The sequence below is a fragment of the Coregonus lavaretus genome (genome assembly GCF_964263955.1).
Source record: "Coregonus lavaretus genome assembly, chromosome: 13".
NCBI classification, from domain to species: domain Eukaryota; kingdom Metazoa; phylum Chordata; class Actinopteri; order Salmoniformes; family Salmonidae; genus Coregonus; species Coregonus lavaretus.
The window spans coordinates 31,132,422-31,150,940 of record NC_140000.1 but is presented as its reverse complement, the minus strand read 5'-3'; the positions used below and the strand labels follow the sequence as shown (position 1 = coordinate 31,150,940).

The 18,519-nt window shown below is 43.2% G+C and overlaps 2 protein-coding genes across 5 annotated transcripts in view; both read left to right on the top strand.

Moving 5' to 3' along the window:
- LOC311140709 (eukaryotic translation initiation factor 3 subunit E) overlaps positions 1–4,982 on the top strand; it is a 46,296-nt gene extending 41,314 nt beyond the window's left edge. Inside the window, exons 11-13 of the mRNA XM_084175893.1 lie at positions 2,945–3,047; positions 3,589–3,723; positions 4,786–4,982. Coding sequence (XP_084032019.1) covers positions 2,945–3,047; positions 3,589–3,723; positions 4,786–4,821 — 274 coding nt within the window. The 3' untranslated portion in view covers positions 4,822–4,982. The remainder of the gene's footprint in view (positions 1–2,944; positions 3,048–3,588; positions 3,724–4,785) is intronic.
- Positions 4,983–8,402: 3,420 nt separating this feature from the next.
- The window catches only part of LOC311140757 (R-spondin-2-like), a gene marked incomplete at both ends in the record, with an annotated part of 80,971 nt that continues 70,854 nt past the window's right edge, over positions 8,403–18,519 (top strand). For 3 of the 4 annotated variants that reach the window (XM_084175974.1, XM_084175973.1, XM_084175972.1), the window contains one exon: positions 8,406–8,505. In XM_084175974.1, the coding sequence (XP_084032100.1) occupies positions 8,406–8,505 (100 nt within the window). Of the gene's footprint in view, positions 8,506–18,519 lie in introns of all 4 variants that reach the window. The other variant, XM_084175975.1, reaches the window with a different exon arrangement.

Here is an 18,519-nt window from a genome sequence, read left to right as displayed (position 1 = left end):
CCTTTATGCTGAGGTAATGCTGTTTATTATTTGTTGGGTTCTTTTTAATGCCCCTTCCAGACACTGATGTAATTTCAACCCCCTCCGTACGTGGTTTTGCTACGTTTTTCAAAAAAGACGACAAGCTGGGTCAAGAGAGTGGCGAGAATGTGTTTTTGCTGTCGGTGCCTTGAGGTAAGGCAAACATTATCCCAAATGAGGTTATTTCCAAATGGGCATTTACGAGGGAGAAAGTCTTAAAGAAGTCAGCGTTTGGGAAGTGACAGTTGAAATGGGCCTGCTGGTATTGGCGACTATTGTGGGCTGGGTCTGATCCCATAGCGTGTGCGATGGTTTGGGGTGGCGAGGGTCTGGCTTACTCACAGGTCTGTGTCTCCGATCCCCGTGGGGGAGAAGAAACATGATTAATGTACCAGGAAATGATAATTAGTGGGGTGCACTGTTTTCATACAGGCCTCATAACCCCATGGTCCCACACAAAAACACACACACACACACTAGTATCTATGTTGGCGAACGAGTGTATTAATGAGGTTTGTTCAAAGTGGAGTGTATTTGAGGTGTGTGTGTTAGGTGTCTGTGCTGTGGGATGAGAATTAACTAGCTGTACTACTTGCAGTGGTGGAAGAGGAGATGGGTATATTTATAGACCCCTAATATGAAATGGGAGATCAGCAGGAAACGTGGGGGGGCGGGGAAAAGGGGGTCTAGATGGTGGTAGTAGTATTAAGGGGGTTTAGATTTTTTCAAAGCCGCAAGGGAGGCCAGCTGCACTGGAAAAGGCTTTGAATCAAAGAGCGCCAGCCGCCCCCCACCTCCCTCTCTCCCTCGGTGACACATCCATGTCCTACCGCTCTATCAAAGAGCACCCCGGCAGCAACCTGGCTTTCATTTGGGGACAGTAGCAGGTCCCGCTCTGTCACGGCAGGATCTGGGCCAGGTGTTGAGAACGTAAGTGTGTGTCCAGGAGAGGACATCAAAGAGTAAAGTGACTGGCTGGGGAGAGAAACCGGGATTCTCACTGACTACTAATTGAGTTAGCCTGGGGAGTCACTAAATCTTCTGTTCTTGTTCATGTAAGACCATTTGACATGTTCCCCTGATCGGGTTGCTTTGACATGTCATTGTATTTTACTTTTAGGCTAAGAATGTGTATGACTTGGTAATGTATTAACATTGTCCTGTTATTAGCTTTGTTACAGTCCTAATGCAGACCATTCATCATATTGAGTAGTGTCGCAAATGTAGAGGTATGGCATCAGACCACCACTGAAAAGGATTGTCATATACACTAAGTGTACAAAACATTAGGAACACTTTCCTAATATACGTTTGCACCCCCTTTTTGCCCTCAACAGCCTCAATCCGTCGGGGCATGGACTCTACAAGGTGTCGAAACCGTTCCACAGGGATGCTGGCACATGTTGACTCCAATGCTTCCCACAGTTGTCAAGTTGGCTGGATGTCCTTTGGATGGTGGACCATTCTTGATGCACATGGGAAACTGTTGAGCGTGAAAAACCCAGCAGCGTTGCAGTACTTGACATCCTCAAACTGGTGCGCCTGGCACCTGCTACCATTAAAAATCCTTCTTTAACCTCTATGGGATCGGTGTCCTGTATACGGGACGGTTGAGCTAACGTGCGCTAATGTGATTAGCATGACTGTTGTAAGTAACCGCAAACTTTCCAGGACATAGACATGTCTTGTATGGGCAGAAAGCTTACATGCTTGTTAATCTAACTGCACTGTCCAATTTACAGTAGCTATTACAGTGACAAAATACCATGCTATTGTTTGAGGAGAGTGCACAACAACAACAAAAAAACATATCACGGCAACTGGTTTGATACATTCACCTCTGAAGGTAAATGATGTACTTACATGCAGTAATCTTGCTCTGATTTGTCATCCTAAGGGTCCCAGAGATAAAAATGTAGCATAGTTTTGTTTGATAAAATCCATTTTTATATTCAAATGTGGGAACTGGGTTTTACAGTTTGAACCCCTGCTGTCTCTGGCTCCACACCCACCCCGCCCGGCCATCTAGATGTGTGAAAGTTAGTGTATAAGCTAATGATCCATCATGTATGACATTCCTGGGAATGTGTAAACTTACATTTTGTATTACCATATCATTTTTGTATGTTCTCTATAGTTATGTACTTGAAAATGTATCAATTGACCAATTCGGCACATTTGGGCAGATTTGATACAAAATAGTCCAGTATTGCAATGCTTCACTGGATCAATCTGAAACGTTGTACACACTGCTGCCATCTAGTGGCCAAAATCTAAATTGCGCCTAAACTGCAATATTATATTGTGGCCTTTCTCTTGCATTTCAAAGATGATTAAACAAAAATAGAAAACGCATGTTTTTTTTGTTTGAATTCTTTTTTGCCAGATCTAATGTGTGATATTCTCCTACATCAATTTCACATTTCCACAAACTTCAAAGTGTTTCCTTTAAAATGGTATCAAGAATATGCATATCCTTGCTTCAAGTCCTGAGCTACAGGCAGTTAGATTTGGGTATGTCATTTTAGGCGAAAATTGACAAAAAGGGTCGGATACTTAAGAGGTTAACATGTCTCCTCCCCTTCATCTACATTGATTGAAGTGGATTTAACAAGTGACTTCAATAAGAGATCATAGCTTTCACCTGGTCAGTCTGTCATGGAAAGAGCATGTTTTGTACACTGTGTATAATCTTGGCTTTTTTCCATGAGTGGATGAGTGGTCTTTTCTGCTGTCTGCTTCAGTACATTAGAGGCTATACTGAACTTTTACCCCTGGGCAAAAGGGCCCAAAAAGGGTCCCCTGAATGGACAAATATTGCCCAGAAATGATCTCATTGGACAGAGAGGGGTACACCTTCCCACGCCCCAATTGATTAATGTGATGTGTGTATATGAACTATATACTATATGTTTCTCCTCAGCATGCTGGCAGACAAGCTGAACATGACGCCCGAGGAGGCAGAGAGATGGATCGTCAACCTTATCCGCAACGCCAGGCTGGATGCCAAGATAGACTCCAAACTGGTAAGACTGACGCCCTGTCTGTCTGCCTCGTTAATCAATGACCTCAGCTCCCATGCAATTGATTAGTCAGACGTTTTTTTTTCAACTCTTTCCTAATCGTGGAGCTTATTCTCCGGTGTACCTCTAGATGCAATATAAGGACATAACTGTAGAATGACTGAGACGAGAATACCAATGCATGGGATTTGTCTTCCATTATCATAATAGGAGGGTATACAACACAGTATGAAGTAAGCAACCACAATACCGTACCCTTTTAAGTCCTTGTTCTCCTCTGGTACAGCTCCATATTGGGTCTTGCGTGTTTTGGCGTACCCATCACGGCGCAGAGTTCTCTGTAATCAGCAAATCATACCCTAGCCACTCTGCCTGGAATGACATAGAATTACTTAGATGTGCACTGAGATTTGCATAAATGTGTCCCGAGAGGCTGGCGGTTGGCGAAACGGTGGTGTGTCTGTGAGACCTGATGTGATTGGTTCTCCCCGCTGTGTGATTAGGCCTAACTGTGCGCCCCTCACCCTGTCCTGTTCTTATCCAGGGTCACGTGGTGATGGGGAACAACGCTGTGTCGCCGTACCAGCAGGTGATTGAGAAGACAAAGAGCCTGTCCTTCAGGAGCCAGATGCTGGCCATGAACATCGAGAAGAAGATGGCCCACGCCAGCAGGAACGAGGTAAGTGAGTTGTCACACCACTACCCACCCTCCCACACCTTGTCAAAGACTACCTATTCCCTTTTCCAACTGACTGCGTCTCTTACGTGGTTGACACAGTTCAAAGCCCTCTCGAAAAGATCAGCTCAGAGAGAACAGGGCTAGAAGAATGTCGATGAACCAGCTTCAACAAAAAGCTCCTCTTGACACGGAATCGGCCAGTAAGAGCACGTTTTAACGGAGCTAGCTGGTGCTTTCATCATCCCATTGATCTTCATAGGCCTAATGACAAGGTAGATGTCAACGCCGCCGTAAAACAGGGCCTGTGCCCTGTGACTCAGTAACCCCTGCGCAAATAAGGTGGATTCTCACACTAGCCTCACTGAACATTACTCAAACGACGGAGTTCCCTGCACTTAGTACAGGTCCCCACAGATGTTTGGCTTGTGGTCCAAATTTCAGTCTGTTTTGATCTTGACTGTGTATGTAAGACTATTCCACAAAGGCAATCCTCAATGATCACACACATCCCTGAGCCCAACCCTCTCCCCACGCCATAAAAAAATAATAATAATCACAACGGTGCCATGTGCGCTTTAAATGTCCCCCTTTTAACTGTCCAGTTCTGAGTAGGTATCTTTTGATGTGTTCAGTTACCACCTCCCTATTGTTTGAATATCTGCAGGAAGAGAGCCGCTATAACTCTGTTCAGTAAAAGCAGAGGCCCTCATTAAGGAATTTCTGTAATTAGACAAAAGAGGCTGCAAACAACAGTGTCATTACATCATCCTGTCCTCAGGGCTACCAATCACATCTAATACATTTACTGCCTGCCATCTGGATGGGATGTTGGGGGTGCATGCGTACACACACACACGGGCGGACACACACTTGCTCATATTTAAGTCAACTTCAAGTGTACAACTACATGCACTCATGGGGATTTCTATGTTTCTAATTCATCACATAATTAATTTGTAATGTGGACACAGAATTCATTAAAGCCCAGAAACAAAATACTGTATGTCTGTCAACTGATAGTCTAACCTCTCCTCCCTTTTCTCTCGCATTTTTTTTCTCCAGACACCCAACTGGGCAGGTCAAGAGACTGGCTTTTAGCGAGACACCACAGATAATGTTTTTATTCCGGTTTCTACACAGCATTCCCATCCAGCAGCATCATCCTGTTTTTTCTGCTTGTCCCTCAAGGAGCAGAGGATTAATTTTTTTGCTCTTGGTTCAAGTCATCAGTGATCCCAATAAAAGATGTGCAAAAACCATTTTCACCAATGATTGCTTTATTTCTGGACATTACAAATGGCGGTTGAGGCTTAAGTGGTCTGACTTTTTTTGCATTGGTAATACTTGGAAGTTTTAATGTGCGCATTGAGTCACTGAGTGGGACAGTTAATACTGTTTTGGGTGATGCGGCTCATGTATGCGCTGTAATGATGAATGAGTGTTTAGTCTATCGGGTTTTATGGTGTTTTAGTGGCCCGGTTCACCATGGCAGTCACACAGGAGGGGAAGTGAGAGGAGGGGGCAGACAGAGGTGATGTACAGTTAACAGTGGTCATATTCTCTGCCAGTCATTATTCCCTCTGAGGACATGAGGGACTCATAAACCTCCATTAGCCAGACTCAATCATTTTAATGTGCCTCTCGCTCTCTACACCTCCTGCTCCCCCCTTCTCTCACCAACTCTTCCTTCAGCTTCTCCTGTGTCTTTCTCACGTAACTTTCTTTCCCTTTACCTCTCAACTTTACCTTGTTCTAGAAGGGCAGATGGTTTCAGGTAGGTGACTGGTGGTCCTTCGGTAGGCTGAAACTTTCATAGGCTGCTGCATCTGGAGAGAAAAGAAGAGGTGCTTCCAGCTGCCATGGCACTCAAGGCTCGGAGCCAGACGATTCAAACACTGACGTCACCTTGGACCGGGCTAGCAGGGGGGGGGGGGGGGGGGTAAAGTGATTGGTTTACCGGTCCTTCGCCATGACGCATCATGAAAATAAAAGTTATCCTAGCCCTTAATTATCATATTCACCTTTCCAGTGCACTCTCCCGTGTTGTTTTGGTAGGACGTCCAGACCAATACCAGACTTGCCGCAAACAGCCCTTTGACCACAATGTCTGTCACTACACTCGAATAAAGAAATAAACAGTCAGGCAAAAGGTCACTATCGGTTTTGGCTGGGAAACTTCCATGGTTCTGTTTTTACATATTGTCCGAGGTTTTCCCACCACAAAAGGTTTGCAAGCGGACCCAGTGATGAAATGGAAAACTTGCATTGTGTTTTTATTGCTTGAGGTTAGAACGCTCTCCCTCTTTCTCCTGTGTCTTGTATAAAACCAGTGTGACAACAAAATGTGTAAAATTAAATATGTCATAGAAGGTCTCTGGTTTTCTCTGTGGGGTGGTATTCCTATATGACACTGCTCCTCCTTCCATTGTCTACAAAATATTTTTTATCGTGCTCTGTTCCATGGCTATATTTTAACGTTTTCATATAATCCCATGCTTGTTATTTGTAAATACAAATAATTTAAAATAGATTTTTCACTACAATAAGGCTTTAGTAGTGATTAAAACATTCATTACAAAAAAATATTTTTACCGTCTGTCCTTTTTTCTATAATTTCTTGTTGACAGGTCAGACTGAATTCACCTCTGGCTTTTCAAAAGAATACATCCAAGGTATAGATGTGTGCTTTCTATACCATGACTACCTATGGAGCATAACATATGCATTACACCAATCTGTAACCCCTGGGCTTTAGTAATTTCCTAAAACTCTACCTCTTAATGTCTCCGTTTATTTTGAGTGTATAATATTGCTTCCCGTCTGGGGGCAGACAATTGTGTCCTGATAAGTGCCCGAAACAAACTAATTTCCTAGAATAAATAGAAGATTAAGTGCCACACCTAGTGGTCAAAGGGGGTAGAGCATTTACAGCATAATTCTGCCAGAACAGGCAGTGAACACTGATGGACCTAGTGGAGCAAATAGTTGTCAAATCACCTTACATTCTCCCAGAGTAAGGCCTTTGCATCTTTGAAGTTGCATGCATTCTTGTTTCTTGGGAGCAAATGACGAGAATGATAGCAACGATAATGAAGGTAAAACATTGATGATGGTTATGATCGTTGTCTTCCCAATTTATCCATTGAAATTAGACCATTCAATACATCTGAATCAAGGCCATACAACTATATTTTAGTTTCCTTCGAAATCCTAAAATGAGAATAACTTGCACTGCGATTCACTAGCTGAGGCATGAATAGGCCTATTTGTCATATAGTGGAAATAACAGTTTAACCATACAGGTACTATTCCCGACAAGATTTACAGTTGAGAATAAGTTTCATTTTGGTGTTAAATGTGATAGAAAAGGTGCACGCATGTTGGTTAATGGGCCCATTTTGAGTGACTTCTTCTCATTGGTCAATTGTTCATAATTGAACGACCAATCAAACTCGTTTCCAAACCCCATATAGAAAAACTACTTTTAAAAACGTAAAGTACCGTAATATTAGTTTGGGAGAGAGTATATGAGTCATTCAACTTCGAGACTAGGGGTGATAGCCTACAACAATATCCCACTCAAACGTCACGTGTTGTGCCTAATTTCACACGAGAATCAAAACGTCTGCGATTGTTTTGTTTCATGCACTAGGACCTTGAGGGAGCCTCGGTGTAGTGTGAGGACCTAGGCAGCTAAATAGCATATGTCATCTTCATAATCTAAAATAATAAGAAAAAGTACTTCACTCTGGTCAAGGGGCTTCTAATTCTGAGCAGCCCCACAGATCTAGAGATCTCCACGTGACAGGAGCAACTATATGAGAATGCAACCCAAGCATCAGGACCAGTAGTAGCCTACCACTTCATCTCAGCTCGACGCGCAGATGCAGACAATCTAGAGGAGAATCTACTGGCTTTGTAACCTTTGCTTTAAACCCCAACGTAAAACGGGACATCCGAATGGTATAGACAAGTTTGTTTTAGTGGAAAGCTTTCACCGGGGAAACAGGTATTATCGGAATAAAACTCGCGTGCGTCTCAAGGAGAAGGGAGATCACTCCGACCTCTCTTCAGAATCACTTTTCATACAAGAGGGATGCTGTATGCTCCAAACCCACTGTGGCTTTCTGAAGGAACTTAGAAGTACTGAAGTGGATTTAGACTGTCACATGCAGGTATGTTTCACATTGTGTTCATTGTTAAACACAGCTTCTTGTGCTCCTTATATTGGAAGGTTATTGCTTGTTTGAGGGGCACAACAGCCACGTTAGAATGTAATGCATTCACTTCATGCCAAGCTCTTTTGTCGAGAATGTAGCGTAAATTAACACGTGGGCAGAATAAAGTTTCATTGTTGCAGTGTATTTAAATACAGTAGCCTTACCCTCCGAAACTCCTTAGATCAAGTATTCTTCCCATGTTTGGATAGATGTTGATCTCGTCACATTTGTTATCACAATAACCCATATCTTTCTTTTTACAGCACACAAAGGGACACTTGTGAATGAAGGATCCGTGCACTTCATAAAATGATATTATTCAGTGGTGAGATACTATGTTGTCGCTGCTCGTTTAATGTGTGACAAATTGGAATCATTCAAGAAACTGGAGGACACGTACCAGATAATTCATCCCAAACACCATTGGCACTTCTTATTCGACTCGGAACACCAGCCGTCCAGATGCAGTTTCGACTTTTCTCATTGGCTTTAATCGTGTTGAACTGTATGGAGTACAGCAACTGTCAAACGCAGTCAAATCGCTGGAGGAGGAACAAAAGAGGTAAGGGAAAAATCGTCTATCTATGCATATAGCATCCTTGACAGTTGAGAGCGAGATACGTTTTGGATAGTTTCTGAGACAGCAACATTAGAAAAATAAAAATAGACATGGCCGGACAGCTAATATTGATATCAAATTTTGAGACCAAGAGTTTAATCAACATTTGTTGCCATTGTATATCCTGTTCTGCTTATGTTGATGCTGATGTCATCATAAGCATGATCAGATAATTACCTTGCCAATTTATTCAAACATAACTCGTTGGCACGTCGCCTACACATTGACACTATCATCGCCCTGAGCACGGTGTATTGATTAGGATACAGTGAACAACTTCAATTAAATAGGAGCCTACAGAGGTATCGTGCTTTATCTCCTGCATCAATACAGCGGGTCCGACCGTCCAGCATCCTGTAGGCTATGCGTGGCTAGGCTATTTGAGGTGATGCATTTCTGGTAAGTGCGCTCGTGAGTTCCTGGATGAGTTCTATGCACTCTTGTTATTATCGGCCGACAGCCGCTTTAAGATTAAAGGAGCATTCAAAAAATAGATTTGATCCACCTAATATATCCATCCCCCCAAGACGAAAAGCCTACCGAAAAGCAAAGTCCCACAGTGGTGTAAAGCAGTAGCCGAGTCTGCCCAGACTTTGGGTATATTTTATGAGGCAACTGTTCGGGACTTCATGAGTTCAACGTGGAAACTATTTTTCTAAATTGTAACAAATTGGTGAGACTTCACCACGCAAAGACATTGTTAGTTGTATTACTAGATTACACGTAATTCTTGAAGTTATGTTTTGGGGACATTTTGGCAAATGCGCAAAATGTGCGTCTTGGACACATAACGGTCATGGTTTGCCAACGCAAAATATGCCTGATAAGATTTGTGATATTGTTATCTGCTTCGTGTTCCTTACACAGTTGCTGTTGTTGAGTCCTTTGGTCAAATAGTCTAGGCTACCCCACATTGCTTCGGGCTCTCTGTGGTTTTACCTGTCCGACTGTCTGTGCCAACAAAGAGAGAGGGCTGTGTCTTTAATTAAATGTGGTACTGCTTAGTAGGATACAGCGACTAGACAGTAAAAAGCTGGTAGTGCGGCTATGTCTATCTATTGTGGAGCGCAGTGGCTTAGGGGGGCCTATTGTGGGAGTTTTAATGAATAGATGCGGAACCCCCTTCCCCTGGCATATGAATTCGACCTCTCCAACCTCCTAAGCTGGTTTTAATTGATCTCATAACCGCAGAGTTATCTTTGAACAGTTGGTACACGCATAACAATCGCCTCTGGGGATGTGCAGGGATTTAGCCCATTGGTAAATACAGCAGCGCTGAATGAATGAGCAGACAGTGAAAGCAGTGTGCCTGCTGTTAGCAGCACCCCCCTGGATCCGTGACATAAGCAAGGTCCTTACTCCAGTGGTGGCAAGAGAGAGAGGGAACACTGCTTAATCTGAAGTGTGTGTGCTATTCCTTATTGACCCCATGGTAAACTGGTTATAGCACAAATACCCTAAACAGAACATGTTAGGTCTATACAGTGTGGTGTTGAGTACAGTAGGAGGATCCTCTTCTCAATGCACATTTTTGGGGGCTTGTAAATTGTAAGGCAATCACAGATTTAATCATATGCCAGGGGGAACCTCCACTCCTGGCTGCAAGCCTTCCACTGCCCATCTGCAAATAATCAAGCAATCACTGCGGGGTACTGGCACACACACACATTTCTATGCTCCTCTATTTTTCTCTGAGGATTGGGGTGATCTCAGATGCTCCGTAATATAATGTTCTTAATGGGATCAAACATTTTGGCACAGAGTGGAACTGGTTAAGTTTGAGATGTTATAGGGAGAGAGGCAAATTGATAATGGCATAGGTGTGTGTGTTTGTCTGTGTTTCTGTGTTTGTTGTTGATAGAAGTGGTTGAAATGCTTTTGGCTACCAGTCTAAAGGCATAACCCTTATGTGTGCGTGTATGTATGTGTGTGTGTGAGAGCTGAAGGTGGGGGTGAGAGCAAGAGGGTAACTCATACATTTGACCCTGAGGACGGGATTAGGCTGAGCTGTACACACATTACCGAAAACTCTCTGAACATCTCAAACTGAATGCTCTAGCCCTCAGCCATGTATGGGTTTTATACAGATTGTTTTTTGAGGGGAAGGTGGAGGATTGGTTCCTGTTGTTTTGGAATGGAACGGTCCAACTGAGGCCAAAAGCGACATTTAGCATACACTGGCAGGCAGCCAAGCTTTAGGTTTTCACTTCCTTCCTTTATTTATTATGGTTATTGAGAGAGAGATCACTGTTCAATAGGCTCTGAGAGGGCTGAATTTGTGTGCCTTGCCCTCGAGGTTCACTATGACAGCTCTACATACAGTATGTCTGGCATGCAGCAGGAACATAGTGAGGTTTCCAAATCAGTCTGGAGTGTTGAGTCCCAGACACATTTTAAAAACTGAATATGGAATTGGCCACGTTATGCTCCCCAGGCATATATTTTATGCGTAAAGAAAAGTATCCTGTGCGTGGAATAAATAGTAGAGCCTTTGCCGTTGACATACAGTATATGATTGGATTAGCTAGTGAAGTGTATGGGAAGGAGATGGGTGTATAATAAGAGGATGCAAGAGTGAAAAGCAGGGCTGTTCTAGTCGGCAACAGTCTGTGTTCAATGGCAAACTGTAAGAGAGTCTGGCTAAATTAAGGGAATCTCTGGTGTAAATGGTTTGATCATGTCTTGCAAGCAGCTCCCATACTCTACTACATGACTCAATCCTCTCTTCCACTGTAGTTATTGTTTTTTCTCTTCATATAAAACAGATGATTTACACCTCCTTACTCCCCCACCCCACCCCACCCACTAAAAAAGGGGAAATCATTACTTTTACATTTTAGTCATTTAGCAGACGCTCTTATCCAGAGCGACTTACAGTTAGTGAGTGCATACATTTATTTTTATTTTTTATTTTTCATAATGCCCCCCATGGGAAACGAACCCACAACCCTGGCGTTGCAAACGCCATGCTCTACCAACTGAGCTACATCATGCCAATGAAGCCTGCTATGATATCATTGAGAGACTCAAGGGTATTGGTTTTCATTTTTATTCTCTGGCTAATGATGCCACCTGCTGACTACATAAAAACAGGCTCAAGTACCAATGTTGCCTGGAGGAAGAGATGCACCATGGGTCAGGGGAGTTTGTAAATCCACTACTAGGAAATGGCTATAGTAGTGAAAGACTGTACAGCGCTGAAGAAATTAACCCTTAATGTTTTGTAATCATTCCAAGGTGAACTTTGATTGTGTAGGTCTACTGTGTCAAAAGATAATAGAAATGATATGGTTTTGAATGTCCCCACAATCAGATTTTTTACAATAATAAAATAATCAGAATCAGATGAATTCAAATAATAATCTTCAGCTATTTTTCCAACGCTGCCCGAGGAAGACTCTAGTAGTCAAAGTGCGTTTTGCAGTTGTGCGTCCTGATGTACAATGCTGATTGCTCCTGTATGTATTATTTTGTAAATATATTCTGTTAATAGTTCACTAAAGTTATTTGCAATGTACTGGCCGCCTACTCTTCTTCTTTCTCAAAATGATATGAAACAGATTTTGAGATTAAGATACTTAAAGATTTACTCCAGTATCTTAAGCAAAACAAATTTGTAATATATCATCCATACGAATTGCAAAAAATATATAATAATAATAATATTTGCAGGACGTAACTGGTTCGAATCCCCAAGCCGACTAGGTGAAAAATCTGCCGATGTGTCCTTAAGCAAGGCACTTAACCCTAATTGCTCCTGTAAGTCGCTCTGGATAAGAGCATCTGCTAAATGACTAAAATGTAAAAGTAAAATGTACACAATTTGATGACATAGTACACAAAAAACCGGAATCACTTTTATCTCATGAGCACTACTTTCAAAACTACTGGCTGAAATTATACAAAAGTTTGAGATTGCATCTTTAAGTAACTTTGTAACCACTAAGTGATAATAAATAATCTTAATTGTGTCAAAGTCTACTTGAATATGGAGAGGTTTGGGCTTATTTGAGGAACCAGACTCAATTTATGTGAAATAAGATGAAACACACAGTGATGATGCATCTAATGGGAAAAGTTATTTAGAACATCCAAGATACAGATCGGTTAGTACTGTACCTGCTGAAGTCGTATTCATTAGTCACCAAACAGAAGAAAACGGACTGAAACAGCGAGGGACTACCAATAAGAAACACTCATTTTTGTTTTCCGTTACTAAACATTTTCTGTTGCTTGTAGTATGAACACACACATTCAATACAGATTTTTCACCTAGCCGGCTACTGGCCCAACGCTCTTAACCGCTAGACTACTTGCCGCCCTGAGAGCACTCAGACCGCACTTGCTAATTCTCTGTCTTTTCTGTGAGAGAAATTGATACAAATAGCATGACTGTAAGTCACTTGGGATAAAAGTGCCTGCTAAATGGCATATATTATTATATATTAATAGTTTATGACTGTCTATTAAATAGCTTATTGTCCCTCTTATTGTTTGGTGGACATGAAGCCATTTTTAACTGACTGTGTGAGTGAGAGAGATGTGTAGGAGTGAGTCAGCAGGTTTGGAATGTAATTTTGAGATGATTTGGAGAGAATGAGCATTCCCTCTCTCCAACAGGGAGAGGGAATGCTCCACGAGGCCACTCTTAAACCAGCTTTGCCACTCTGCCTTTGGAAAAAGTGAAAAGGGGCCGCAGATGGCATGTCTTTTAACAAGGCTTTTCACATAATGCCACTCTAATCCACGGGATGGGTGCCCTGTATCCTGCTGTGTTAGTTTGTGCGCTCTCTCCTAAGCCAGGAGGACTGTGTGACTTTTTAATTCCACAGCAGCAGTGCGTTTCTCCTGGCTGGTTATGAAGGAGCCCTGTACACTGTGCACAGGCCTGTTCACCGCGCCAAGCGGCACATGGAACGATCACTTTACGGAAACGCTGAAAAGCGATCCGGGGTTCGTGGTGTGGAATAGCAGTAGCCCCCATCCTCCCAAGTTCTGCTCCTTGCCGAGGGGGCTTTTAAAGATGAGAGGGGGTAGGGGGACGGGGACGGGAGAGAACATATTTAAGCAGATCAGCTGGATGTGGCTGAATGTGAGCAGCATCACCTGAGAGGGATTACTGCTCGCCAAGTCCTGACCTGAGTCCCGGCTACAGCGTCTAAGAGGAACTGTGTTCCCTTTCTCTTCCCATCAGCCAAGCCGTTAATGTGTGTGTGTGTATGTGGGTGTGTGTGTGCGTGTGTGTGTGTGTGCGTGCGTGCAAGTCTTTATGCAGGTGTGTTTTTGTGTCTGGACAGTGCCAATTTTGTGGAAAACATGGCAGGTAATTCAAGTTTTCAGCTGCATTCACAAATAAATTCAGTAATAAAAACAAAATCTGTGAACTACAGTAACTGGTGCGGTGAGGTCAGTCTGGTGTGACCCACTAACCCAAGCATGTCCATCCTGTCTGTCTGTAGTGTAGCAAGACCTACTAGGTCTCAGTCACAGCCGTATCAAATGAAGCCAGTGAAAGGGTCCTCAGTCCTCAGTGCACCGATTCCATGCTACACTGGTGGAAATCCCCCCTGAGAAAAAAACAACACAGGTGTCATGAACTTGTAGTCAGGCTCGGAGAGATTCCTCGGGACCCAGGTGACAAGCTGTGGGTTATCTGTTTCTGTCTTGTCTTCATTTTCTCTCACCACAAAAAAACATTGTCTATTCACCCTCTGTCTATTCACCCTCTGCCTAGCCCCCTTTACCCTATAAACTAAATTAGCCCTAATTCATTTCAATTGGCACCAAAACGTTGCTTTCGGATTTGATGGCGGTGCAGTAGGTTTGCGAACTAGAGGGCTTAGGTTTTCCCCTTTCTCTCTTTATTTGTGCGCTGTTTCGTGTCAGAGCGCAGACCGAGGAAGATCCATTTCACACAGAGGAGAAGGCTAGTTTTGTAACACTTCTACACATTTCCATTTATCACGTCACGGCAGAGAAACAGTCATTGTGTGGATTTGGTCCCTGTTTTTTTTATTTTTCTCAGGGCAATGCACAAGGGGATCTTCTCTTCCACCCTCAATCATTGTCATCAGAGGATCCCATATGTTGGCATCGCTAAATGCCAAACAGATGTTTTTCTTTCAGGCTACATTTTACCACACTGTAAAAGTTCATTTTCGGAAATGTGAAATAAAATGGACTTATTATATAAATCTTATAATGCACTCCATATTTCCCAGTGGTGATTGGAAACTCCAGAGCTACAGACAAAAGGTCCAGTGTCCCTTTCGAGTGCGAGGAACATTTTGTAACCTTCACCTACGTTATTCTCTCAATAGCACGCCTGCCTACAGCAATTACACCTTAATACGTTTTCGTATAAAGCTACTAAATATGGCCAGCCAGTTTGGTTCAATACTCTTGAGTTTATTGGGCCGTAAAAGTCAGAATGTGGCAATCGTTTCTAAGTGGCGCGCATAAAACAACAACACAAAAGAAGCAATTAAACACAAAAGTGAGTCATGCGAGGGCTTCAGAGGTAGGAGAGTGGACCAGAGACAGAGAGAGGGAGGCCCTCATCAACTAACCTCTCACTATACTCATGTGAAGAACAACACTCAAGCATTTACTCAGCATTTACTGAACATTTACTCAGAACAGTGTATTGATAATAACATGGTGATAACTGGTGTGATTCTTAAGGCATACTATAAGTGTTGGGATCAGAATAAAGAATTTGGGCATATTTTAAGAGGTTAAACTCGTCGACCAGCAGTTTAGCAGTCGTTGGGCTACAGGTGATTAACATCACCACTCCTATAGTCATAGCTAGAGACACAAGGGCAGGGAGGGAATAGGGATTGTTTAGTGTTGTGCTACTGCAGTGAGCCACATATCTGACTCTTGTTTGCCATGTCTGAGTGTGTTCGTCTCTGTGTGCTTGCAGACTAGTACCTACTTTGGATCGATCGCTGCAAGGCCCTGGTAACTTGAGATCAGGATCCCTCCTCCCCCTGACAAACACACACACACACACACACACACACACACACACACACACACACAGAGGAAGACAGGCAGGCGTGTGGGGTTGGTTTCTGGCTCTGCAGAGTATTTACATCCACGCCTGCTCTAATGGCTGCTACAACTACATTCAGGGAGGCATGGTGGAGCTGTGTGATCCGGAGAGCAGAGCAGGGCTCCCTCTACCCCCTCCACCCTTTAACACTCGACAGATGGACATGCCTTCTTTTTCCCCCTCTCTGCTTTTATTGGACCTCTAATTATGCTTACACGCCACATCAAAATAAGGCTCAGCATGCAATGCCTTTGGTATGGGGAGGAAGTGAGCTGGTCAGATGCAATAAGCCGTCTCACTGTGTGGAACTCGCCTGTAATTTAGGAATCCGCCGGACATGGATGTACTGTACTGTAGGTGATGGTGGTGCTCCCGAACCCACCCACCCACTGCGTGCTACCCTGTGTCCGGAGAGTTCATTGTATCATAGAGAGGCTGCTGGATTGATGAGTGCAGCTGGGGATAGGGCTGGGCTGCACCTGTGGCTTGACTGGGGCTGGGGGTAGGGCAGGGGTTGGATCTGAGGCTGGAGCTATAGGACTTGGACAGAAGCTTAGGCTGGGATATTGGGTTTGTGCTGTATGGGGCTGGAACTAGGCTGGGACTGGACTACTCAGCTGGGGCTGAGGCTGGAACCGGGGCTGTATTTGTATTTATTAAGGATTTGGGCACGAGGTTGGATCTAGGTCTCGGGCTGGGGCCAAATGCTGGAAGTCATTACAGGGCCCTGATGCTGAGCTTATTGTGTGAGAGAGAGAGAGAGAGAGAGAGAGAGAGAGAGAGAGAGAGAGAGAGAGAGAGAGAGAGAGAGAGAGAGAGAGAGAGAGAGAGAGAGGAGAGAGAGAGAGAGAGAGAGAGAGAGAGAGAGAGGAGAGAGAGAGAGAGAGAGAGAGAGAGAGAGAGAGAGAGAGAGAGAGAGAGAGAGAGGAGAGAGAGAGAGAGAGAGAGAGAGAGAGAGAGAGAGAGAGAGAGAGAGAGAGAGAGAGAGAGAGAGAGAGAGAGAGAGAGAGAGAGAGAGAGAGAGAGAGAGAGAGAGAGAGAGAGAGAGAGAGAGAGAGAGAAGAGAGGAGAGAGGAGAGAGAGAGAGATGAGAAGAGAGAGAGATGAGAGAGAGAGAGAGAGAGAGAGACCACTGAGATGCCTCATCAATCGTCTAATTAGGCTCACTACGTTGCTGCTATTAACAATGTTGACAGTTGACAGTCTCACACTGAAAAGGACTGTCAACACAGCACCGTCATTCTGCTCTAACAGAAGTGAACAGAGCACTCTAGCCATCCAATGTACAAAACCATATGAGTGGCACTGGCATTACATACTGGCATTACATACAGTATGTAGTTACAGAGTTGTAGATAGAGAGTGAACAGTGCGATATTCTCACCAAGTGCTGAATATGAAATGCCCCATTTAGATGCACCAAGTTACTTTCTCTGGAAGATTATCCTGGCAAGAACCAAATACAGTGAAGGCAGAGCTAGTTAAAACCATGGTTCCTAGTCCTGTGTACTTGGTGCTTCTGATCAGAACAAGCATTCTCCTCTCCATCAGACCTTGTCGGAGATGGAATGCATCCCGAGTCATTCCACATGGGCCCAGACATAAGACTGTCTGTAATATAGCTTACTGCATGGTTGGGTTCTGGTCAGTGTGTGGTTGTGGTCATTGTTGTTGTTTGTCTTGTTGTCTGTGTAGACTCAAGGCCGTGCACGTTTGTGTGCTTTGCTCTGGCTGCATGCCACACAGCCAGGATACACAGAACAGACAAAGAGCGAGATATGGAGAGAGATAGAAAGAGAGAGAAAGTGTTAAGTGTAATCTAGGGAAATTTACAAGCTGCATTATGTTTTTAATGTCGCTTGTGGCTCCCTCACATTTCCAGCTTGTTTGTTTACTGAATATCCTTTGTTGCGGTACTTTTATGCATTCTCGACTCCATTCATTTTTTTCGCTAACTTGGTTTATGGACCAGACAGTGGAACAAAACTGCGGTAGGGAAGATTGATGAAGAAAAAGTGAAAGGGGGAAAAAAAGAAAAAACCCATTAACATTTTTCAAATTCCTTTCTTTCTTTTTCTTAAAGTTATCCGCTTGTATTACATCTTGGCTGACTTCTCCTTAACTCAATATTATTATTTTTTGAACCGCAGCCAGGTCTCATGAGAAGACTGTATAAACAACTGTCACAGACAGGAGCCCTAACTAATAGGTGTAAGTAGGCAGGGGTCACATGTAGTTTACATGTTTACGCACTAATGGGTTTCGAGATGGCACGGCCATGATGCCATAATGGACAGTAGCAAAGTGTAATGGACAATTTAGGGCTGGATATCATCATTAAAGCACAGTCGCTCGTACATGCACAGTGCACACGCACACACTGTACAGTATGTGTATGGTTTTAGCAAGCAGTGTTTGGTTGAAAACAACACAATTTAAATGTAAGAGCCAGAGGAAGGATGATACCTAAAACCCATCAGCTTTTAAGGATGTAGTGAAAGGATGTAGAGAAGGTACACTCTTAGAAAAAAAGGTGATATCTAGAACCTAAAATGCTTCTTCGGCTGTCCCCAAAGGAGAACCCTTTGAAGAACCCTTTTTGGTTCCAGGTTAGGGTTGCAAACCTACCGGTAAGTTAGCGGACTCTTGAGTAATTTTAATAATTAACAGAATCTATGGTAATCTATCATAACTTTGGTAATTTATAAAAATTTATTCATATACAGTATTCATTTATTATATCTGTGTCCATATTTTCCATGAGTTTCTAGTAGATAGACCATATGGTTGAAGAGAAAATAGCCCAATTAATGAAAAAAGCATCTAATCAACAATGGCATTGCTTTCGATTAACTCTGCCAAATCTTCCATCTATTGAATCCACCAGTTTAATGCCA